The sequence below is a fragment of the Phyllobates terribilis genome, unplaced genomic scaffold, assembly GCF_046119375.1.
Source record: "Phyllobates terribilis strain yellow unplaced genomic scaffold, ASM4611937v1 Scaffold_4__5_contigs__length_816908805, whole genome shotgun sequence".
Lineage (NCBI taxonomy): Eukaryota > Metazoa > Chordata > Amphibia > Anura > Dendrobatidae > Phyllobates > Phyllobates terribilis.
In genome coordinates this window covers 142,918,263-142,944,156 of record NW_027362764.1, presented here as the reverse complement: position 1 = coordinate 142,944,156, position 25,894 = coordinate 142,918,263, and the positions used below count along the sequence as shown (strand labels likewise).

Below are 25,894 nucleotides of genomic sequence, written 5' to 3'. Positions count from 1 at the left end.
CAGCGTTCTAGCTACAGAAAACTACGCTAAACCCTAACATTGGTCACATTAATGGGTCACTCATGATTGCACAGATCAGGCGCAGATGGCGGCCACTGCTTGTTCCTGGTGTGAAAGAGCCGAATTGATTCACTTGAGTCTTTTCCTTGTATACGGGATTTCTTTCTTCCGGCCGGCAGGCAAACCACGCTTCACTCTCACAGAAATGGCTGACACGCCGTGTTGTATGTTATCTCAGGTCCTCAGTCTCCAGGGAAAATGTTCTTCAAAAAAAGGATGAGTTTCTTTACTCCTTGACACAGTCTCAAACAACAAATCTTGCTATAGTCCGTAATCTTCTCTTTCCATACATTAACAGTGTCTTTTTTATAGTCTCTGCTGATCAGGGAAACTGCAGGTGTCTCCCTGTTACCTCAGACACACATCCACACGAGGTCTCTACTTTCTGGTTCTTCATTCTCGCTCAGAACATACCAACAACAGCAGGGGGAGGTGACCAGTCCAACAGCAAGATTCAGAGGGGAGCATGATGCCTTAAAGTCACATTGTATTCAATGTCCGACAAGGGCCGATTCTCTACATTACAGCTGAGGAAGGCAGCACTAATTAGTCATCAGAAGCACATAACTCTGAAATATGCAGTGATCATACACTACCCGTTATAAAAGTGCTACTTACTACCATGTTTTAGCTAAGATACAAGACATACTTATAAGGAGAAATGAAAAAGATAATGGGGGATGACATCTAAATATGCTGAGTAACTCTATATAATATACAGTGGGTACGGAAAGTATTCAGACCCCTTTAAATTTTCTCTGTGCTTCATTGCAGCCATTTGGTAAATTCTAAAAAGTTCATTTTTTTCTCATAAAAGTACACTCTGCATCCCATCTTGACTGAAAAAAAACAGAAATGTAGAATTTTTTGCAAATTTGTTAAAAAAGAAAAACTGAAATATCACATGATCATAAGTATTCAGACCCTTTGCTCAGTATTGAGAAGAAGCACATTTTTGAGCTAGTACAGCCATTAGTCTTCTTGGGAATGATGCAAAAGTTTTCACATCGGGATTTGGGAATCCTTTGCCATTCTTCCTTGCAGATCCTCTCCAGTTCCGTCAGGTTGGATGGTGAACATTGGTGGACAGCCATTTTCAGGTCTCTCCAGAGATGCTCAAATGGGTTTAGGTCAGGACTCTGGCTGGGCCAGTCAAGAATGGTCACAGAGTTGTTCTGAAGCCACTCCTTTGTTATTTTAGCTGTGTGCTTAGGGTCATTGTCTTGTTGGATGGTGAACCTTCGGCCAAGTCTGAGGTCCAGAGCACTCTGGAAGAGGTTTTCAACCAGGATATCTCTGTACTTGGCCGCATTCATGTTTCCTTCAATTGCAACCAGTTGTACTGTCCCTGCAGCTGAAAAACACCACCATAGCATGATGCTGCCACCATCATGTTTCACTGTTGGGATTGTATTGTGCAGGTGATGAGCAGTGCCTGGTTTTCTCCACACATACCACTTAGAATTATCATGAAAAAGTTATATCTTCATCTCATCAGACCAGAGAATCTTATTTCTCATAGTCTGGGAGTCCTTCATGTGTTTTTGAGCAAACTCTATGCTGGCTTTCATATGTCTTGCACTGAGGAGGCCCAACTGGTGGAGGGCTGCAATGATAGTTGACTTTGTGTAACTTTCTCCCATCTCCTTACTGCAACTCTGGAGTTCAACCACAGTGATCTTGGGGTTCTTCTTTACCTCTCTCACCAAGGCTCTTCTCCCACGATTGCTCAATTTGGCTGGATGGCCAGGACTAGGAAGACTTCTGGTGGTCCCAAACTTCTTCTTCCATTTAAGGATTATGGAGGCCACTGTGCTCTTAGGAACCTTGATTAATGCAGAAATGATTTGGTAACCTTGGCCAGATCTGTGCCTTGCCACAATTCTGTCTCTGAGCTCTTTGGGCAGTTCCTTTGAGCTCATGATTCTCATTTGGACTGACATGCACTGTGAGCTGTGAGGTCTTATATAGACAGGTGTGTGCCTTTACAAATCAAGTCTTATCAGTTTAATTAAACACAGCTAGACTCCAATGAAGGAGTAGAACCATCTCAAGGAGGATCAAAAGTAAATGGACAGCATGTGACTTAAATATGAGTGCCTGAGCAAAGGGTCTGAATACTTATGACCATGTGATATTTCAGTTTTCCTTTTTTAATAAATTTGCAAACATTTCTACATTTCTGTTTTTTTTCAGTCAAGATGGGGTGCAGAGTGTACTTTAATGAGAATAAAATTAACGTTTCAGAATTGGCTGCAATGAAACACTGTACTTGAATGAGAAAAAAAATGAACTTTTTAGAATTTACCAAATGGCTGCAATGAAACAAAGAGTGGAAAATTTAAATGGGTCTGAATACTTTCCATACCCACTGTAAAATATAAGCAAAAATGTTTTTTTTTCCCGTTATTTAGAATGGGTGAAAAACGCTGAAAAAATGCTGAAAGTATCGACACTGCAGACATGAAACTGCTTCAAATCTGCAAGGAAAGAAGAAATTGCTTTTTCATGAGATTTCACACATATCATTCACTTTTCTGGTACTATCAAACATAACGTTTTGGGGAACATGGAGCTCTATATTACAAAAATGTCCGTCCTTCCAGTTGAAAGAATTTAACATTTTACTGGAGGGAAATTTATATTCTACATTATGTCAATTCACTTTTGTCTGTTGATGATAAAGTGCAGTTTGCAGTAATTTTTATATTAAAAATGTGACACATACCCAAATCATAGCCCACAAGTGCACGAAAATATTTCACATTCACCTCAAACCAGGTGGGCCTGTGTGCTCTCAAATGCAAGGGCTGAGTTAAAAGTCCAGTCCGGCCCTGACTACTAGTAATAATATTATTCTGGTAAACATATCCATATAACTACCTTAAAGGGAACATGTGACCAAGACATATTTTCTTTAGATTAGATTATCCTATCAGACTTGAAGTACAGAGAATACTAAAACCATGTAAAGAGTGAAGAGATCTGGATGAGACAGAAGTGCACAGAAAGGGCAATACCGTAAGGATCAGAATGGGGGTGAAAGTGATAGTAGCGCTCACCTGTGCAGGTTGTGTCAGGATACAACACCTATAGAAGCCTTATATGCCATAGCTGCAGCCCCGTAGCTCTAGGAGAGTTTCTTCCAGGTAGTATTTTACCAGATTGGAGGTTATCATGATGTGTGGGCTGCAGGATTAATGAGGTCTGGGGAGTTTTAAACAAAGGTTTTTCATTCACGCCTTGTTTTCTTTACCTTGGTAAAGTCGCCTCCAAAATGTGTTGGTGTGAATAAAAAACCTTGTTTATAGTCTCCGAACCTCATTAATCCTGCAAACGCAGCCCACACATCTTGATAACCTCCAATCTGATAACCATGTAAAGAGTGACAGAGGATGCATGCTCTTCTTCTTAAAGAGAGTTGAGTTTCTCATATGACCCTCTTGATACTACAAAGTATTTGATGGGGCTGTTCCAGCTTTTACACAGCAGACCTAATTGGTATCAGTCCTCTACAGATGACTGCATGAGAGGAATGAAAATTGGTGGATAGAAAATCCTAGAACAAATGTAAAAAAACACAACCACAGTTTTTTTGACCTGGACTGAATCAACCACTTTTTGAGAAGTCACAAAGGTTTTAGGACAGAATCACCGTTCTTCCATTTCTTAAAATATTCCAATAGTCTTATTGGCTGCAACTCGAATAAACAATGGGGAATACAGAATTCCAGGAGTCTCCACTTGCCACTCAATACAACCATGAAAGTTTACACAATAATGTTGGCTGAAAGCCAGTTTCTCCGCCTTGCTCTTTCTAGCGTTTCTCCTCCCATCTCTGTATATAAGCTTTAAGAAGCAGAGACATTAGTTGAATATAGCCGTGGAATGAGCAAGAATTTTTCCTTAATGTCTTATTCACAAAAGTTTAAGTATTAAAGGCATTTAAGAATCAAAGTTCAATAGGCAAACTCAGCCATCAGCCCTAACTACGTTTCGCCACCCAATCACATGATCTACATTCTTAAAAGTAGCCATGTTTCCATCCTCCTTTTGATGTAAGAAGACATAGGGGTGAATAAATCTCCTGTACGTGATGTGAAAAGGATAACATTTTGATTTCTTTTACAACGTTTGAATAGATCAAACTAAGACAACATTGTAAAGTTACTTTTAAATAATCAATTGAATTGGAAATAAATTGTACTGTAGCGATGCTGTGCAGAAAAAAAGATACCAGCCAACCATATTATCTATAAGCAGGATGTTTTGTTATCACCCAATCTTCAGATCTCCTCCTGTATGCCGACGCTTTCTTTCTCCTCTGTTTTCCACATCCTGGCTGATAACTATTTTTCCTGTTTTGACAGCTCTTTGGATATGATGATCTGGATAGAATAAAAAGAGAATCTGATTTATATTGTATAATGTTTGCCGTAATTGGTGTTGTGTCTTTTTTTACTTACTTCTTACAGGTAAGTCGATGATCTTTTGAATTATACAATATTTTTCTAGTTACCAGTATAATAGTCTATAAACCCTTCAACAGATTTCACTGTTACTTTTTATTTCATTATGTTACTAATGACAAAAATAACATACTGTAATTTCCAAATATAATTTATTAAAAAATCATTAGTCAAAGTAATTTGTGTATCATGCAGTCATGTGCTTGGTATGCAAACTGTCGACTTTTTGTTGAAAAATCGCTGTAAGGCAACTGGACCTGAAGTTCTCAGGACACTGAACGGCGCTACGTCACTCCACAGCACAGAAAGTGATCTTTCTACTCTCAGCAGTTATCGCTGGATCAATCTCACTCTTTACAGCAGAAAGATCATGTGCAGTGCTGTGGCATGAAAGTTAATCATTGCACTGCTGTGGGGGCAAAAGTTTCCAAGAGTGATGATGCTGTTCAGAGCTGAGAGCAGTGTGACAGTCATGCAGATTAAAGAGCAATGGAGCTTCAGAGAAAACTTGTCCTAATAAAGTGAAACTATGGACTCAATAGTAGCAAAACAATTCCCCTTCATTCCTGATACTCTGTTCCTTAAATAGCTTGATATCACCAGTTATCATGAGATTAAGCTATTTAGAGAAGAGAGCAATATACTGATAATGATGCAGAGTGGAGCACACTGAAATGATGGATGCCGTAATAAACCAAAAATGTTCTGTTCCTCTTCTGCTCTTACAATCAGCTGCGTTCCAATAGTGACTTCCATTCCATTGCTCTGAAGTAGGAACCCCTGTTCTTCTTGTTCTCAGCCCAAATACCTGCGCATGCACATTAGAAACATACAGAGTGCAGAGGGATCACTGAAAAGCCGCATTAGTCACAAGATGTCGGCAGGGGGCACGGTTATATAAATAGAAGGTTTTTGGATAAGTACTGACTTTCAAAGCCGTTAGTGTCTGTCTAATACTAAACTATCTAAAATAAATACATTAGTGAATTATTAATAAAAGGTTTTATTTGGTGATAGATCCACTTTAAAAAAGCACTCCCAATGACTTTTTTCCTAAAACCGAAGTAAATGTTACTGTAATGTAGTGTTAGTGTGTTAATATATCGCTGTCTTCTCCACTATCCAGCGACACGTGATAGTGATTCAGAAACTCTGGATCATCCTATTCTCTATCAGTGACCCAGAAGACTTTTTTACAATGTAAGCTTATGGATTCTCATTCTGATGCTCCATAGGATTAAATTGTAAAAGGCACTTCCCGGTCACATAAAGAGCAGTATAATCCGGGGATTTGGAATCGCCATTACATGACTCAGAAGAGGAGCAGAACAGCGCTGGATACTGGAGAAGATGGCAATCGGTGAGTATATTAACACACTGACACTAAACTAACATTTACACAGTTACAGGTTTAGAGGAAAAAAAAGTTAATGAGAGACTTCTTTAAAGGGAATTTGTCAGCAGGTTTTTACTACCTCATCTGAGAGCAGCCTGATGAAGGCAAAGAGAATCTGAATCCAATGATTTATCACTTAGATTACTGGGTGCAGTACAGACACACTCAGAGCTTTTACACTTACTAATATAGAAGAGCTGAGAAAGCTTTCCCTGCCCACACCAGGCTCTGTATATACTATCACAGGAGGGGGCGTATTGGACTAGAATGCATGCTCTGCTGTGTCCCAGCAATGATAAGCTGCTGGTGATAAAACAATCATTGCAAGCAAACCAAATCAGGATATTGATAAGAGAGGAATCGCTGTGTTTTAACTAGTGATGAGCGAGCATTAAAATGCTCGGGTATTCTTTGCTCAGGTCGAGCAAATTGAAATGCTCGAGTGGTCGGTCTCAGTAACGAGCCCAATGTAAGTCTATGGGAAGCTCGAGCATTTTTCCGGCGCCCCCCTCCCGGCGCTCTGCAGAGGGCTTAAAAATTGCCCAAATCGATGGGAACAGTGCTCAAATGACAAGGGAACAGCATGGGGAAGACCCCTGGAAGCATTTCTGACTCCCAGGTCACTGCTGTCAACAATGTTGTCATAGTTATTACACCACTTTTACGGACTCACAATAAAACATTCCAAAACAAACCAAAATGGATTTTCCAGGGAAATATGTTAAGGAACATCCTTTCCAGGGTAATGACTTGTATATATGGCAAAATAAATATACAAAAACAAAAATGCTCCTCCACACCTTGGGCTATGTTCACACATAGCGTTTTGGATGCGGTTTTGTACTTTTGCATTGCTATCAATGGTGAAAATGCATTCACCAGGAAATGTCATTTTAACATTTTACTACCTTATCTGGCCATGTGGTGTGTGAGACATCATCAGACACATCCTGTTTCATTTATGTAGGAGGGACTCTGAAGGTCACAAACACTATTTTTATAGGGCCATCGGGTGGCCCTTACTATTCTTAAAGGGCCAGCAGTTAGCTATGCTTTGTTGTTCCCATTATTAAAGAGTGGGTCTCCTATACTGTTATTGCGTATGCAGTGATTGCAAGGGCTGCCAAAAATTTGGATGCACCCCAATACCCCTTTGAAGAGACATAGAGGAGGGTTTCAGTAAAAAAAAAGTTCCCATTATAAAGGAGTGGGTCTCTTATAGTGGTAATGCCCATGCAGTGACTGCAAGGGCTACCAAAATTTGGGAAAAACCCCAATAATAAGTTAAAGACACAAAGAGCTGGGCGTCAGTAATGACATGTTCCCATTAAAAAGGAATGGGTCTCCCATACTGTTCTTGCATATGCAGTGACTGAAACGGCAGCCAAAAATTTGGAAGCACTCCAATGTCCCTTGCAAGAGATGTAGAGGTCGGAGGGCCTCCTGAGAACAATGTTCCCATTATTAGGAATGGTTCTCCCATACTGTTTGCCTATGCAGTGAATGCAATGGCTGCCAAAAATTTAGAGGAACTCTAACATCACTTGCAGGAGATGTAGAGGTCAGAGGGCCTCCTGAAAACAATGTTCCCATTATTAGGAATTGGGTCACCCATACTATTTGCCTATGCAGTGAATGCAACGGCTGCCAAAAATTTTGAGGAACTCCAAAGCCCCTTGCAAGAGACGTAGATATGGTGATATGGTAGAAATGGTGGTGATATGATGATGGAGGAGGAGGATGAAGAGAAGGAGGAGGACAAGAGCAAATAGACAAAATCAGGAAGCGTATAACCATGTCTGGGTGTGAAGACAGAGGTGAATGGGAATAGAGTTAGACCTCCCAGAAAAAGACAGTATATTAGAGTTTATGTTATACTGCTATCATTCGGTGGTGTTGAGAAGTCTGGCCCAATCTAGCCCTTGTTCATTTTTATAAGAGTTAGCCTGTCATAATTTTCAGTTGACAGGCGGAGGTGCCTATCTGTTATAATTCCACCAGGGGCACTAAAAACCTGCTCTGACAAAATGCTAGCGGCAGGGCAGACCTTCAAGGCGTAGAGAGCCAGTTCATGCCATGTGACCAACTTGGATACCAATAATTATAAGGCACAGAGAAATCTCGGAGGACGTTGGTACGGTCGGCAAGGTAATCCTTCAGCATCTTCTGAAATTTTTTCCTCCTTGTGAGAGTACCCCGCGCATCAGGGCCTGTGTGATGGGATGGTCTGAAAAAACTGTACTAGAACTTTGACAGTGTTCTCCTGCCTCTGCTGGATTAGATTTGTGTCTCTCTCGCCTGTACTCCTTGGTTGTCCAATGAACTGTGACCTCTGCCACCAGCGTTTTCAGATGGGAATTTTTTTAATAATTCCGCAACAAGGGCATTCTGGTACTGCCCCATTTTATTAGGCCTGTCCTGTGTGAGACTAAGAGACAGAAAGTTCTCCTTGTAGCATGGGTCTAGAAGTGTCACCAACCAGTAATGAATGTCACCCAAATTTGGACAATGCGAGGGTCACGGGAAAGGCAGAGTAACATGAACTCAGCCATGTGTGCCACTTCTAACAGGCAAGACTTCCGTGTCCTCACTAAGAAGATGACTGACCATGCTCTCATCCTCCTCCTCCTCCCTGTCCTCAGGCTATCCATGCTGAACAGACTGTATGACAGTTGTGCAAGTAGTACCGTCTATAGCATGGGAAATAAGCTCCTGTTCTTGCTCCTCCTCCTCCTCTTCCTCATTGTCACCCAATCCACTTTGGGATGAGATGAGGCTGGGCTGTGTGGAATCACCCTGTATGGTTTCTTGCTCCATCTCATCGTGCTCCGCCTGCAATGCATCCTCTTTGATTGTGAGCAGAGAGCGTTTCAGAAGACAGAGAAACGGGATGGTGAAGCTAATTATGGAGTCATCATCGCTCACCATCTTGGTGGAGTCCTCAAAGTTTTGGAGGATGGTACAGATGTCTGACATCCATGTCCAGTCCTGAGGTCTTATGTGTGGAGTCTGACCTGAATATCGATGGCCTTGTTAATGCTGGTACTCAACAACCGCCCTCTTCTGCTCACAAATCTTTCCCAACATCTGCAATGTAGAGTTCCAATGGTGTGGGGACATTGCACATCAGTCAGCGAGCTGGAAGCTGCAAACGCTGCTGAAGCACTTTCTAAAATGGGCACACAGGCGGCGTACTTTGACAAGCAGATCAGACAGATCCAGGTAGGTTTTGAGAGATCGCTGGACCATGAGGTTATGCACATTGGCCAGGCATGGTACCTGTGTGAGCTCACCTCGCTTCAGAGCCGCCACCAGGTTCCGACCATTGTCACACACGACCATGCCTGGCTATAGGGTCAGCGGTGACAGCCATAGATCTGCCTGCTCTTTCAAAGCTGTCAACAATGCTTCACAGTTGTGTGGTTTATCACCTAAGCATATTAGCTTCAGCACAGCCTATTGCCGCTTGGCCGAGGCAGTGCAGCAGTGTTTTCAGCTACTAACTGATGTGGTAATTTCACAGATTGAGGTTGAAGAGGAGGAGGAGGTCCACGTATCTGTGGTTAGGTGTACTTTCCCAGTAACTGCATTGTTGAGGGCACGGCTAATGTTGTTGAACACTTGCTCATGTAATGCGGGGACAGCACACCGGGAGAAATAGTGACAGCTAGGGACCAAGTACCTAGGGACGTCCGCTGCCATCAGGTTTCAAAAAGCTTCCATCTCTATGAGCCTAAAAGGCAACATTTCAAGCACAAGCATTCGCGAAATGTGTGAATTTAGTAGTGTGGCCTGTGGGGCGTTGGTTGCGTATTTGCGCTTGCGTTCCAAGGACTGGGGAAGGGACAACTGAACCCTGTACTGGGACAAGGACGTGGACGTGCTTCCTGATGGTGCTACTTGAGAGTGTGCAATCACAGGTGCAGTGTGGGAGGCATCTTTGCATGCGCCATGGACAGGGGATTGGCGTGCATGCACAACAGGGGAAGAAGCAGTGGTGTTACCCACAGACACTATTTCTGGACCCTGGGGTTCGACCCACGTAGTCGGGTGCTTTGCTGCCATGTGCCTGATCATGTTGGTGGTGGTCAAGCTGCTAGTTTTGCTACCCCTGCTGATGCTGGCCTGGCAGATGGTGCAAATGGCCTTTTTGGGGTTATCTGCAGAGTCTTTAAAAAAACAGCCAGACTTGGTAAGAGCTAACAGTTGTACAGGCAGCTTCTGTCGTATTGGCTTTATAGGGATCACTTTCCTGCCTTGTGTCTGCAGCCACCACACTGCTTCTTCCTGCCTGTTGGTGTGCTACACCTCCCTCACCCTGTGTGCTGCTGTCCTCGCTCTGCATGTCCCCCTGCCAGGTTGGGTCAGTTTCTATATCAGCCGCCACTTCATCTTCCACTTCCGCACTTTGGTCCTTCTCCTGACTTTCTGGCAATTGTGTCTCATCATCATTATCCACCTCTTGCAACAGTAATTGCACTTTGCCACTGTTGCCTTCATGTGACAGTGGCTGCTCAAATATTTGGGCATCGCTACACGCGTTCTCCTCTTGACTCGCTTGAAGCTGTTCCGAGCAAGAGGCCCGAATCTACAAATGGAAAAGTGAACAGCTCTTCTGAGTGTCCAAAAGTGGGATCAGTTTTCTCTGGGCACTCAGCTTGGTGAGAAGGAGGATCATGGTAAGGAATATGCGGTCCAGACTCATGGCTACTGAGACTTGACCTTGTTGATGACAGGGTGGTGGTGGCAAAGTGACTGGAAGCATTTTTTGCTATCCAACCAACAACCTTTTGACACTGTTCTGGGTTCAATAGTGGTGTGCTGTGGTCCCCTGGTAACAGTAGGACAGGAAGGACGAGAGACAAGATGCGGGTATTTGTTTGTGGCACAATTTCATCTTGCCCACAGCCACATCCTCGGCTTCTACATGCACCATCACGTCCACTTCCCTGTCCCTTTCCACGCACCTTGCCCATTTTAAATGGAGGACAATATTTTCCACGTTCACTTGAAATGGCTGATTTTGGAACGCTGTTATATATGATATGTCTGACAGAGAACCATGGTTTTAAATACCAGGCCTGTAATTTACTAATACTATTCTTCACAGAGACCTAGTGTGAATAGCTTGACCGACACACTGCAACGAAATGGAAGGCAGAAATAGCTGATTTTGGAACACTGTTATATGTGATACGTCTGACAGAAAACCATGGTTTTAAATAGCAGGCCTGTAGGTTACTAATGTGATTCTTCAGAGACCTAGTGTGATTAGCTTTGCGGACACACTGCAACAAAATGGAAAAGGAGGCCAATATTTTCCACGTTCAGTTTAAATTTCTGGATTTTTATCGCTGAAATATGGAAAAGATCTGGCTGTATTCTGCAGTGCTAACAAGCAAATGGAGCAGAAAAATGGTGTATTCTGGATTGCTTTTTAAGCAGATAACCAGTATTTATATTAAAAAAGAATAGCACTGGCCCCTGATATCTGGGGCTATGTCTACAAATATCTGTAAGAACAGCAGCAGCAGATAGGACATTCAATGGACCCTCTTGAACTATATGCACTGCAGTCTGCCACATATACTGCCTGCCATCACCACTGAATATATGCAGCTGGATTAGTCCTCAGAAGGACTGTTAGTTCAGATGGATATATATATATATATATATAAATATATATATATATGTCTTGTGGAATACCTATCTATAATATAACCGGGGATGCATGTCTGAAGCCTTTATAGACTGCACATGTGCGACGCGCAGTCTGCCTCCAGACAGAATAATAATAATAATAATCTTTTTATTTATATAGCACCAACATATACCACAGTGCTTTACAATTCAGACAATTTACAGACATTATCATTGCTCTCCCCATTGGAGCTCACAATCTACATTCCCTATCAGTATGTCTTTGGAGTGTGGGAGGAAACCGGAGGAAACCCACGCAACCAAGGGGAGAACATACAAACTCCTTGCAGATGTTGTCTTTGGTGGGATTTGAACTCAGGACCCCAGTGCTGCAAGGCTGCAATGCTAACCACTGAGTCACCGTGCTGCCACAGAAGCATGCATCCAGCCGTTACAGGTAAGAGGAGTGTATGGCGCTGAAGATCGTAGACACTAAACGCATACCGCGATCTCCGGCGCCATACTTACCTGACCGGGAGGAGCGTTGCTGCGGCGCCTCTCTTCGCCGGAGACCGGGACAGGAGTGAGGCGTCAGATCAGCGCATGCACATAGCGCTATCCGGCGCCATTTTACTGAAGACACATTTGCAGTGTGTCTTCAGCAAAATGGTGCCGGACAGCGCGGTATGGGCACGCGCATACTTCGGCGCCACACTCCTCCCTCGGCCTCTGGCAGAACAGGACGCTGCAGCGCTGGCGCACAGGGAAGACAGGTGAATACAAGTGTTTATTTTTTTGTATGTGTGTACAGCTTGAAAGGGATGAGGGGGCCACACATATCAGGACTGGGGGTGAGGGGGCCACACATACCAGGATTGGGGGGTAAGGGGTACCGCATATACCAGGATTGGGAGGTGAGGGGACCATGCATACCAGGATTGGGGGGTGAGGGGTACCATACATACCAGGATTGGGAGGTGAGGGGACCATGCATATCAGGATGAGGGGTACCATGCATACCAGGATTGGGGGGTGAGAGGACCATGCATACCAGGATTGGCGGGTGAGGGAACCATGCAAACCAGGATTGAGGGGTGAGGGGTGCCATGCATACCAGGTTAGGGATGAGGGGTACCATACATACCAGGATAGGAATGCGGGGCACCATGCATACCAGGATGAGGGATGGGGTGCCATGCATACCAGGATGAGAGGTACCATGCATACCAGGATAAGCATGAGGGGTGCCATGCATACCAGGATTGGGGATGAGGGAGCCATGCATACCAGGATTGGGGATGAGGGAGCCATGCATACCGGGATTGGGGATGAGGGGTGCCATGCATACCAGGATTGGGGATGAGGGGTGCCATGCATACCGGGATTGGGGATGAGGGGTGCCATGCATACCGGGATGGGGGTGAGGGGTGCCATGCATACCAGGATGTGGGTGAGGGGCCCATGCATACCAGAATGAGGGATACCATACATACCAGGATAGGGATGAGGGATGGGGTACCATGCATGCCAGGATAGGGGTGAGAAGTACCACACATACTAGGATTGGGGATTAGGGGTGCCACGCATACCAGGATTGGGGGTGAGGGGTGCCATGCTTTCCAGGATTGGGGGTGAGGGGTGCCATGCATACCAGGATTGGGGGTGAGGGGTGCCATGCATACCAGGATAGGGATGAGGGTTGCCATGCATACCAGGATAGGATGGTGGGGACAGGATGGGGGCAGCACAAATACCAGGATGGGGGAAGCACATACCAGCATGGGAGACCATATACCAATAGAAATGCTCGATAGCTATTACTAACTGTAAAGAAGTAAATCTCTTCCTGACTCAGCAGCACCTCTCCCTACTCTTCCTGTTTCCAGGGAAGACTGACGAGCATAGCGGAGCCAGGTCTTATATAGACCTGATGACGCTGTGCAGCCAGCCAATCACTGTAATGCCTACAACCAAAATGGCTATTTCATTACAATGCGTGTTCATTGGCTCTCTAAAGAGCGCTAAACATGCAGGGCGGGGACCCGAGTTCCCACCCGAGCCACCCAGAAATACTCGCCGAGCTTGTTGAGCACCGTGATTCTCGGGCGATGACCGAGTAGTGGTGAGCATGTTCACTCATCACTAATTTTAACCCCTTCTTCATGTTGTCTTCAGATTACATAGCTAAACCTGTTGATAGATTCCATTAAGTACTGTAAACAGCTGATGATTTAATAATCTTCCATTTAGCAGTTCACAGCATGACATTGTCGGTCTCTCCTCAATAGTCTCAGTTCATAATGTGGACTGCAAAGCAATTAGTTTAGCAGTGCTGGAGGGTTTGAGGAGTTGGCTTCACAGACAATGGTTTTTAAAAAATTATTTTTCACAAATCCTTTATGTCTGGTCAGATTTTAATTATATATTCTATTGGTTTGTGCATTTTCCACTAATTATTATTAGTATTATATTGTCTTAAAATTAACCTGTCACATTGTAAATTGTGCCTGATCTGCAGGTAGGATGTTAATAAGAAAGGGGAGCTGATCAAATTGATATACATTTTTGTGGGAAAAGTTTCAGTGAAACTTGCATTTTATTCATTGAATTCCTTGGTATTTGTAATTAGGAGTCCGTTGGGCGGTCCTACTCAGTGATTGACAGTGTTCCCAGTATGACTTTTACATGCAGAAATAGCTGTCAATGACTGAGTAGGACCGTCCACTGGACTCATATACATACAATCACCAAGGAATTCAATGAATAAAATACAAGCTCTACTTAACCTTTTCTGACATACTGTATATCATTCTGCTCAGCTTCTCCTTTTCTGTGCCATTCTGTCCACAGATCGGAAAATGTGACAGGTTCTCTTAAAACCAAGTTTTATTTTTATCATTGTAGAATTACTGATTGTTTTAAATATATTGTTCTTTAAACAATACATGTTTTTACTGATCAGGGTTTCATGTTTGGAAGATCAGGAGAAGTTCTCACTATGCGTCTAAGGCATTTGGCATTCAAAGCAATGTTGCGTCAGGTTAGTGTCAACAGGAAGTTTCAATATCTCAGTGTGTACGAGTTATAACATCGGTATTTTTTTATTGGTTAGGAAATATCCTGGTTTGATGACAAGAAAAATAACACCGGAGCTTTAACAACAAGACTCTCCACTGAAGCTTCTCAGATTCAAAATGTAAGTATAATTCAGGTTTCTAAACTTTGGATTTAGTTTTCTTTTGTAATGCAGCGCTGCACAGTTTACGATGGGCAAAATATCTTGATTAAAAATGTCATAAATTACAGGGATTAACCGGAGGCAATAACTAAGAATTTAGACTTGGACCATACTTTTAGCACTTGTTTCCTTTCACCAGAATGGATACTGTTTTCGAGATTCACTGCTGAATTCTACTATATAATATAAATCTTAAGTCTTGATAAATAAATGAGCTGACCTCTAACGTTTTATAAGTGCATAACACAATTACATTATGTTATCTGAGCTGCAATGTCATGAGTCATCCATGACCGTGTACGGCCAACCCAGGTTCCACCGTTTAACATGCCCCTCCCATCTTTCAGCACTCACCTTTACCCACCAAATAAAAACACTGCACCTGTATTTTTTGGGATAAATTTGGCCACAGAAACCATTTATTAACAAACAACATTAACATATTAACAGTGTTATAAATTAAATAAGAAGGGAGGGTTCTTGGAGTTAAAAATAGATCTGGCATAAATTAAACCGAACTCGAACTGCCATGTTACCCTCAGCCGTCCATCACCAGCTCAAGGGCACCAAAAGCTCCCAGGGTAAAACCCCGTCCAGAGCCCAAAACTAAATTCCAGATCACCCTGCTCAATTAACCAACTGCCTGTAAATTTACCAAATTCTTTCCACTGACACTTCTGTGCCAACTCCAAGAACCCCACCCCCCGCCAAGCCACTGCGACAAACCCCCTTTAATTTTTTTTTTTTATACAATTATAATAGACATATGTCTAATTACTCCTTTATCTCTTCCTCGATACCACCACTCCTTCACAATTATACTCAAAAGATACCAACCGAAAGAAGGGTGGGTGGGTGGGAACTTTCCCTTATGACTTCCCTGCCGGACTGACTATTTCCCTCACTTTTTCCTTAATATGCTCCCCACCCCCGTAAATGCCCGCACCCTCCACACTTATACCCAATCCGGATCTCTTAGGTTAAAAAATTGCACCCTCCTGGCCAACCCCGGTCATGTGGGGCTTCCTTCTAGTTTCATTTGCTTCCAGCCCCCTTCTTGACCGTGTACGGCCAACCGTTTAACATGCCCCTCCCATCTTCCAGCACTCACCTTTACCCACCAAATAAAAACACTGCACCTGTATTTCTTTTGGATAAATTTGGCCACAGCAGCCATTTATTAACAAACAACATTAACATATTAACAGTGTTATAAATTAAATAAGAAGGGAGGCACTTCTGTGCCAACTCCAAGAACCCCACCCCCCGCCAAAAACGAACAGCCCTGACCACCTCAGGCTTGTGAGTGCCCCAACACCGCTAAAGCCCTCTCAATCCCCACCTGTATAGCCAATGCCCACAAATCGATACCAATGTCATTCAAGTGCATGCCATCCTTTTCCCAAAAATTTCCAACCCCCGCTTCGAGTTCAAAATGTCGAACGCTTACTCCCCCGTTTCTGGACACAAAAGCTGATATGGCTCTAATTAACTTAACTCGCGCCCTATTAATCCCCTTCAATGATCTAGCCTCCCTCCATTTTTGCCTTGGCACAATGTCAGACCAAACCATCAACACCTCAAGAAAGGATGTCCACAACCTTAAAAAATCAAATCGAATGTCCCTCATCAATTCCCTAACCGGGCGAGCCCCCAAATCATTCCCCCATTTATGTACCACCAAAATATCCGGCGTACGGTCCAAACGGGCTGCCTTATGAAATTCAGGCAGCACCCTCCTCCATACCATCCCTCTAAAGCCGAGCCACCAAACCACCACTTGCTTTCTACTAAAACCCAATTGCCTACTGTCTGGCCTCACATCCGCCCGCAGCGCCCCCCCCAGTGGACGAAAGAGTGTCCCAGAATCCACGCTAACAACGGGACGCCACCTGCAACAAAACAACCACAAGGTATCCAATATTTAACAAGATAAAACCACGTAAGCCCCCATACCTAATGCCGTACATAAGACAAATAATGATCAGAATTCCACCTCCCGATGCGTTTTATCACGTCCTTGCCCAAACCCAAACCATCCGCTTCTGATGCCATGCCAATGCTGAAAGAATGTGAGCCGAACACCTCCAGACGAAGGCCCAACTCCCGAATTCCTTTCTTAAATACCGCTATGAATTGAAAACGTGACAAAAACTCTCCATTTTCATGACACAATAAGGGTCCTGCTCGCCCCAACCAAACCTGCCAGTACGCCGTTAAACATCTCCTTTGGCACATGAAAGCTCCATTTACCTCACCCAATACTACCCGCTTGCCTCTACCCAATTGATCTGTCTTCCCACTCCTAATCGAAAATTCAATTCCCCTAGCCCAACAGCTCACATCCTCTGCAAACAAACCCCCAACCCTATCCCTGCTTGGTGCCACCAATTCGCCTAATCTCAGTGCACCAAAAAACGCCAATGAAAAAGCCAACCTAAACAGTGTAGCTTCAAAAACGGAACAGCATATCTTATCCTAAACTAAACCCAACCGTTCCAAGATGCTAAAAGACACCGGTCTTCTTTTATCTAACACCGCACCTCCTTTCCTAAACCTCCTGAGTGCTTGCTTCACTAAAAAGGGCTTCGTAACATCTTTTTTCCCCTGCAATTTAAAACCAAATGCTAGTCCTGAGACGAATTTGCCAACTTTTGAAACAGACCATCCAATCTCCGCTGCCCTTCCCACAAGAAACAACACCGCCATCTCTCTATCTCCTTCACTCCCCACCAAACCCCACTGCAGTATCCAACTTTGCCATACTCGCCACCATGCCTCGTATGATGACCAGGTCTGCCCTGTAATGGACTCCCGTATTAACCTTCCCGCTCCTCCATAACCAGCTGCCACAGATGCGAAGGGCATTCCTGTCCCACGTCCTCTGCCTCTGGTGCTAGCGCTCGGAAACAAGACAAGGCATCTGCTATGGAATTTTGCACACCTGGAACATGGACTGTCGTAATCCAAACGTTCCAATTAAGACAACAAAGCACCAGTTCCCTCAGCCTAATCACAGGTGGAGGTGAAGCCGATAAGCTGTTAATTACAGACACCACTCCCATATTATCACAATGAAACCGTATTCTCCTGTTCGCAAAACACTCCCCCCAAATTGAAACCGCAACAACAATAGGAAACAATTCCAACAACGCCAGGTTCCTCATAAGGCCCCTCTCCTTCCACACACTCGGCCATACTCCAACACTCCAACGCCCCTTCCAATAGGCCCCATAACCAGCACCTCCCACAGCATCTGTAAAAATCTCACAATCAAAACTGCTCAAAAACTCGTGCTGAATTAACGACATACCGTTATAATTTTCCAAAGACAACTTCCAAACCTTCAAATCCTCCTTGTGGTCCTTATTTAAATGAAGGAAATGATGTGGCGCACGCACTCCTGCTGTCGCCCCTGACAACCTGCGACAAAATATTCTACCCGTTGGCATAATCCTGCATGCAAAATTCAAACGACCTAAGAGTGATTGTAACTCCTTCAGCGTCACCTTATGCAACATGCTGCTTGAGCAAACTCAATTTATCATCAGGCAACCGATACTCCATCCTCTCTGTATCAATTAAAATGCCCAAAAAACTTAAAATGGTGCAAGGTCCTTCTGATTTTTCTTCCGCCAATGGTACGCCAAAATGTCCCGCTACCCACACCATAGTACCTAACAAATTCCTACACAACAACGATTGCGGAGGACCTATAAACAAAAAATCATCCAAATAATGAATGACCAACTGAACTGATGCCAAGTCCCTCACCACCCATTCCAAAAAGGTATTAAACGATTCAAACAAGGAACACGAAATTGCACAGCCCATTGGCAAACACCTATCCACGTAGTATTTCCCTTTCCAAAAACAACCTAACAACGGGATACTATCCGGGTGAACTGGCAGCAACCTAAAAGCCGACTCGATATCAGTATTAGCTAGCAACGAACCTGGCCCATATCTCTGTACCCATTGCACCGCCGCATCGAATGATGTATACTCAACCGAACACAATTCCTGTGCAATGCCATCATTCACTGAAAGCCCCTTTGGGTACGACAAATGCTGAATCAAACAAAACTTATTCATCTCTTTCTTGGGCACAACCCCCAACGGCTAAATAATTACCTTGCTACTAGGTAATTCCTGAAATGGTCCAGCCATCCTAACCAATTCATCCTCCTTTGCCAACTTCAAAGTAACCACTTCCAGATGAAGGGAAGCCGACATCAAATTTTTAACAGAAAAGGGGACCTCGTGATCAGGAGGCGGAATTCTAAAACCCTCCAAGAAGCCATCTGAAATTACCTTAGCCTCACCGGAGTCACCCCCTTGACTGGTACTCATTGGCAGCTTTCCCTTACCCTTCTTAAAACATTTAGCTGCTCCGTGTGAACTTCCATTACAATGGGAGCACACGTGCTTGAATTTGCAGGAGTTCCCGTACTTGCATTGGCCATCATTAAATTGCCAGCAAGTTCCCGCTTCCTTCTTAGTGCTTTGTGCCCTCTGACTACTTCCCCCGTGTCCTGCTGATTGGTTCCCACTAGTGTTGAGCCACCCCCGTAGTGTTCGGGTTCGGTTCGGTTCGTCGAACACCGGGATGTTCGAGGAACTGTTCGTCGAACTGTTCGTCGAACTGTTCGTCGAACACCTTAGAACACCGTCGAACACCGTTAAAACCAATGGCAGGCAAACAAAAACACATAGAAACACATAGAAAATACTTTCAAAGGTGTCCAAAAGCTGACAAACTGCTCAGAAGACGCTTTCTTTAAAAAAGCCGGCCGGCAATTCAGCAGCGGCATACACCGGTACCCGACAATTTAGACAAGAAGGAATAGAGCCTCACACATAGATTAGATAGATAGAAACATGTCAGTCACATATATATGAAGTACAGTGACAGTGTTGCTTACTGTACTTGTCATTTAGTGTAAAGGATTTATTAAAAAAAATAATAGTGTTTTCATGCACTGTCTCTTTAAAAAAGCTGGCCGGCAATTCAGCATCTGTACCCGACAATTTATAACAGACAGAATAGAGCTTCACACATAGATTAGATAGATAGAAACATGTCAGTCACATATATATGAAGTACAGTGATAGTGTTGGTTACTGTACTTGTCATTTAGTATTAAAATAAAGGATTAATTATTAAAAAAAATTGGCGTGGGGTTCCCCTTAATTTTAGTCTCTAGCGGAGGTTAAGCAGACGGCTGGGGCAGATGTTTGAAGCCTGGGAAGGGGGTAATACCCACGGAGCTTCCCAGGCTACTAATATGAGCCCCCAGCTGAATACATAGCCTTTATTAGCTATTAAAATGGGGGACCCCCCCAAAAAAATGACGTGGGGTCCCCCCTAATTTAATAGCTAGCAAAGGCTAGGCAGACAGCTGGGGGCTGATATTAATTGCCCAGGAAGGGTGCCATGAATATTGGCCCCCTCCCAGGCTAGAAACACCAGCCGTCAGCCGCCCCAGAAATGGCGCATTCATAGGATGCGCCAATTCTGGCACTTAGCCTCGCTCTTCCACGCTGCCCTGTAGCGGTGGCAGGGGGTAATAGGGCTGGGGTTGATGTCAGCTTATAATGCCAGCTGACATCAAGCCCAGGTTAGTAATGGAGAGGCGTCTATAAAACACCCCCATTACTAACCCCATAGTCAAAGTTAAAAGAAAACACAAACACCCAGAATAAAGTCCTTTAATTGAAATAAAGACACAATCCTTTATTGTTCTAAATTAAACCATACTTACCATCACGCCCATTCCAGCTGAAGCCAACGATCTCCTGCAATAAAAGAAAAATAATAAAGCAACATCATCCTTACCTTTCCATGGTTCCCACGACAGCTTCAGCTCTGCTACATCGAGATGACAGGCTGGACCGCAGCAGAACGCTGCCATCCAGCCTGTCATCCCGCAGACACTGAGAAGCGCAGGCTTGCTTGCGCTCTGCAGTGTCTGGCTGTGACGGCATAAAGATGAGACGAGTTCATGTCCAATGAACTCGGCGCTCCTCATGCACGTCACTGACAGCGTGGGAAAATTCTCACGCTGAAGCGCTGAGTGCAGGAGAATTCTCCCACGCTGTCAGTGACGTGCATAAGGTGAGCTCATGTCCAATGAACTCAGCTCACCTCCTGCACGTCACTGACAGCGTGGGAGAATTCTCCTGCACTCAGCGCTTCAGCGTGAAAATTCTCCCACGCTGAAGCGCTGAGTGCAGGAGAATTTTCCCACGCTGTCAGTGACGTGCATAAGGTGAGCTCATGTCCAATGAACTCAGCTCACCTCCTGCACGTCACTGACAGCGTGGGAGAATTCTCCTGCACTCAGCGCTTCAGTGTGAGAATTCTCCCACGCTGAAGCGCTGAGTGCAGGAGAATTTTCCCACGCTGTCAGTGACGTGCATGAGGTGAGCCGAGTTCATTGGACATTAACTCGGCTCATCTGGATGCCCTCACAGAGAGACACTGTGGAGCGCAAGCAAGCCTGCGCTTCTCAGTGTCTGCGGGATGACAGGCTGGATGGCAGCGTTCTGCTGCGGTCCAGCCTGTCATCTCGATGTAGCAGAGCTGAAGCTGTCATGGGAACCATGGAAAGGTAAGGATGATGTTGCTTTATTATTTTTCTTTTATTTCAGGAGATCGTTGGCTTCAGCTGGAATGGGCGTGACGGTAAGTATGGTTTAATTTAGAACAATAAAGAATTGTGTGTTTATTTCAATTAAAGGACTTTTTTCTGGGTGTTGTGTTTTTTTTAAATACTTTACTAGAAATTCATGGTGGTCATGTCTAATATTGGCGTGACCCCATGAATTTTGGGCTTAGGGCCAGCTGATAATGCCAAGCTGGCCCTAACCCCTTTATTACCCAGTGAGCCACCGCATCAGGGCCCTGGATGAGTTGGATACAGCGCCAGAAGATGGCGCTTCTATGAACGCGCCATTTTCCGGGGTGGCTGCGGACTGCAATTTGCAGCGGGGGTGGCCCGGAAAGCTTGGGCCTCCCTGCGCTGCGGATTCCAGCCCCCAGCTGCATAGTTGTACCTGGCTGGACACAAAAACAGGGCGAAGCCCCACGTCAATTTTCTTTAAATTATTTCATGAAATAATTAAGAAAAAAAAGGGCTTCCCTATATTGTTGTGTCCAGCCAGGTACAAATAGGCAGCTGGTGGTTGGGGGCAGCCCGTTCCTGCCTGCTGCACCTGAATGGACACAAATATAGTGCGAAGCCCCACGTCAATTTTTTTTTAATTATTTCATGAATTTCCTGAAATAATTAAAAAAAATTGAAGTGGGGCTTCGCACTATATTTGTGTCCAGCCAGGTACAGCAGGCAGGAACGGGCTGCCCCCAACCACTAGCTGACTATCTGTACCTGGCCGGACACAACAATATAGGGAAGGCCTTTTTTTCTTAATTATTTCATGAATTTCATGAAATAATTAAAAAAAAAATACGTGGGGCTTCGCCCTATTTTTGTGTCCAGCCAGGTACAACTAGGCAGCTGGGGGCTGGAATCTGCAGCGCAGGGAGGCCCAAGCTTTCTGGGCCCCCCCCGCTGCAAATTGCAGTCCGCAGCCACCCCGGAAAATGGCGCGTTCATAGAAGCGCCATCTTCTGGCGCTGTACCCAACTCATCCAGGGCCCTGGTGCGGTGGCTCACTGGGTAATAAAGGGGTTAGGGCCAGCTTGGTATTATCAGCTGGCCCCAAGCCCAAAATTCATGGGGTCACGCCAGTATTAGACATGACCGCCATGAATTTCTAGTAAAGTATTTAAAAAAAACACAACACCCAGAATAAAGTCCTTTAATTGAAATAAACACACAATTCTTTATTGTTCTAAATTAAACCATACTTACCATCACGCCCATTCCAGCTGAAGCCAACGATCTCCTGCAATAAAAGAAAAATAATAAACCAACCTCATCCTTACCTTTCCATGGTTCCCACGACAGCTTCAGCTCTGCTACATCGAGATGACAGGCTGGACCGCAGCAGAACGCTGCCATCCAGCCTGTCATGCCGCAGACACTGAGAAGAGCAGGCATGCTTGCGCTCCTCAGTGTCTCGCTGTGACGGCATCCAGATGAGCCGAGGTCATGTCCAATGAACTCGGCTCACCTCATGCACGTCACTGACAGCGTGGGAAAATTCTCACGCTGAAGTGCTGAGTGCAGGAGAATTCTCCCACGCTGTCAGTGAGGGGCATGAGGTGAGCTCATGTCCAATGAACTCAGCTCACCTCATGCACCTCACTGACAGCGTGGGAAAATTCTCCTGCACTCAGTGCTTCAGCGTGAGAATTTTCCCACGCTGTCAGTGACGTGCATGAGGTGAGCCGAGTTCATTGGACATGACCTCGGCTCATCTTTATGCCGTCACAGAGAGACAATGTGGAGCGCAAGCATGCCTGCTCTTCTCAGTGTCTGCGGGATGACAGGCTGGATGGCGGCGTTCTGCTGCGGTCCAGCCTGTCATCTCGATGTAGCAGAGCTGAAGCTGTCGTGGGAACCATGGAAAGGTAAGGATGAGGTTGCTTTATTATTTTATTTTTATTACAGGAGATCGTTGGCTTCAGCTGGAATGGGCGTGATGGTAAGTATGGTTTAATTTAGAACAATAAAGAATTGTGTCTTTATTTCAATTAAAGGACTTTATTCTGGGTGTTTGTGTTTTTTTTAACTTTGACTATGGGGTTAGTAATGGGGGTGTCTTATAGACGCCTCTCCATTACTAACCTGGGCTTGATGTCAGCTGGCATTATAAGCTGACATCAACCCCAGCCCTATTACCCCCTGCCACCGCACCAGGGCAGCGTGGAAGAGCGAGGCTAAGTGCCAGAATTGGCGCATCCTATGAATGCGCCATTTCTGGGGCGGCTGACGGCTGGTGTTTCTAGCCTGGGAGGGGGCCAATATTCATGGCTCCCTTCCTGGGCTATTAATATCAGCCCCCAGCTGTCTGCCTAGCCTTTGCTAGCTATTAAATTAGGGGGGACCCCACGTCATTTTTTTGGGGGGGTCCCCCATTTTAATAGCTAGTAAAGGCTATGTATTCAGCTGGGGGCTGATATTAGTAGCCTGGGAAGCTCCGTGGGTATTACCCCCTTCCCAGGCTTCAAACATCTGCCCCAGCTGTCTGCTTAACCTCCGCTAGAGACTAAAATTAAGGGGAACCCCACGCCAATTTTTTTAATAATAAATCCTTTATTTTAATACTAAATGACAAGTACAGTAACCAACACTATCACTGTACTTCATATATATGTGACTGACATGTTTCTATCTATCTAATCTATGTGTGAAGCTCTATTCTGTCTGTTATAAATTGTCGGGTACAGATGCTGAATTGCCGGCCGGCTTTCTTAAAGAGACGGTGCATGAAAACACTATTATTTTTTTTAATAAATCCTTTACACTAAATGACAAGTACAGTAAGCAACACTGTCACTGTACTTCATATATATGTGACTGACATGTTTCTATCTATCTAATCTATGTGTGATTCTCTATTCCTTCTATTCTAAATTGTTGGGTACAGATGCTGAATTGCCGGCCGGCTTTTTTAAAGAGACGGTGCATGAAAACACTATTATTTTTTTCGATAAATCCTTTACGCTAAATGACAAGTACAGTAAGCAGCACTTTCACTGTACTTCATATATATGTGACTGACATGTTTCTATCTATCTAATCTATGTGTGATTCTCTATTCCTTCTATTCTAAATTGTTGGGTACAGACGCTGAATTGCCGGCCGGCTTTTTTAAAGAGACGGTGCATGAAAACACTATTATTTTTTTTGATAAATCCTTTACGCTAAATGACAAGTACAGTAAGCAGCACTTTCACTGTACTTCGTATATATGTGGCTGACATGTTTATATCTATCTAATCTATGTGTGAAGCTCTATTCTTTCGGTTCTAAATTGTCGGGTACCGGTGTATGCCGCTGCTGAATTGCCGGCTTTTCGTGTTTCACTGTTGGCACTGTTCCCATCGATTTGGGCAATCACTGTAATGCCACAACCACCATGGCTGTGGCATTACAGTGAGTGGCAGACAATCCCTGCATGATTGGTGCTCTAAATAGCTCCAGACATGCAGGACACGCTTTTGGTGCACGAACAGTTATCGAACATAACCTCGAACAGCCGAATTTTTTGCAAATCGTTCGGGTTCGTCGAACAACTCGAACACCGCCCAAAACAGCTCGAATTTGAGATTGGCGAACAGTTCTAGTCGAACACCGCTCATCTCTAGTTCCCACTACTGCTGCTCCCGTGAAAGGACTGTCCATACCTCATTGGAGCCATAACCTTCAGCCACAATCCTAGGTTCTTTTGATCCCATCTAATCTCCGGGCAGACTGCCTTCCTCTGCCAGAATTGCTCATCGTATCATAACCATGTCTGACCCCCATTAGTTAGATGAGCCTCCCCAATAGCATCTAGGTAGCAAAATAAACCCGAGCAATTATCTGGAGCTTTTTCTCCAATGACGCTAGCCATTTTTGCAAAAGCTTGCAACCAATTGACAAACGTCTGAGGAATCAATTTCCATCTACGCTTCTCTTCCTCCTCCTTTCTACTGTCGTCCTTTTTTCCCTTATCCAAGATAAACTTCTCCATTGAAAGAAGGGAAAAAATTTCAACATACTCATCCCGCCAGATCTTTTCCTTAACCTCTTTCTTCAAGTGTGCCCCCAACGGCCCCTCAAAGCACACATATACCTCCCCTTTTTCCCTATCATCCAGTTTCATGGCCTCCGCTTTATCATTTTCTGTCTGCACAGAAACTGACACCCCCGAAGGTGCCCCCACTGCACCCACGGCCGACCTGGCCGATTCGCTCCCCACCTGCGACACTACCGGTTGATTAGGTAACCAAGCCCCCACCGGAGATAACCCTGTCTCATTGACTCCGTCACCGTCTATTCTTGCCAGAAATTGCGACATGCTTGCCAAAATATCCCTAAGCCCCACGACCTCCGACCCACGCCTCCCCCTAACATTTACCCCGCTGGGCCCTGCCAACTGCCTATCCCCTGCCCCATCCGCTACTGACCCTGCGGG

General features: G+C 44.6%; 1 protein-coding gene across 8 annotated transcripts in view; it reads left to right on the top strand.

Annotated features, from left to right (window-relative positions):
* The window catches only part of LOC141265127 (ATP-binding cassette sub-family B member 5-like), a 1,418,963-nt gene that overhangs the window by 1,297,651 nt on the left and 95,418 nt on the right, over nt 1-25,894 (top strand). For all 8 annotated transcript variants that reach the window (XR_012320051.1, XR_012320052.1, XM_073677812.1 and 5 more), the window contains 3 exons: nt 4,431-4,535; nt 14,528-14,605; nt 14,678-14,761. Coding sequence is in view for 6 of the 8 variants with exons in the window: in XM_073677812.1 (XP_073533913.1) it covers nt 4,431-4,535; nt 14,528-14,605; nt 14,678-14,761 (267 nt within the window). In the remaining 2 variants the exon portion in view is untranslated. The remainder of the gene's footprint in view (nt 1-4,430; nt 4,536-14,527; nt 14,606-14,677; nt 14,762-25,894) is intronic.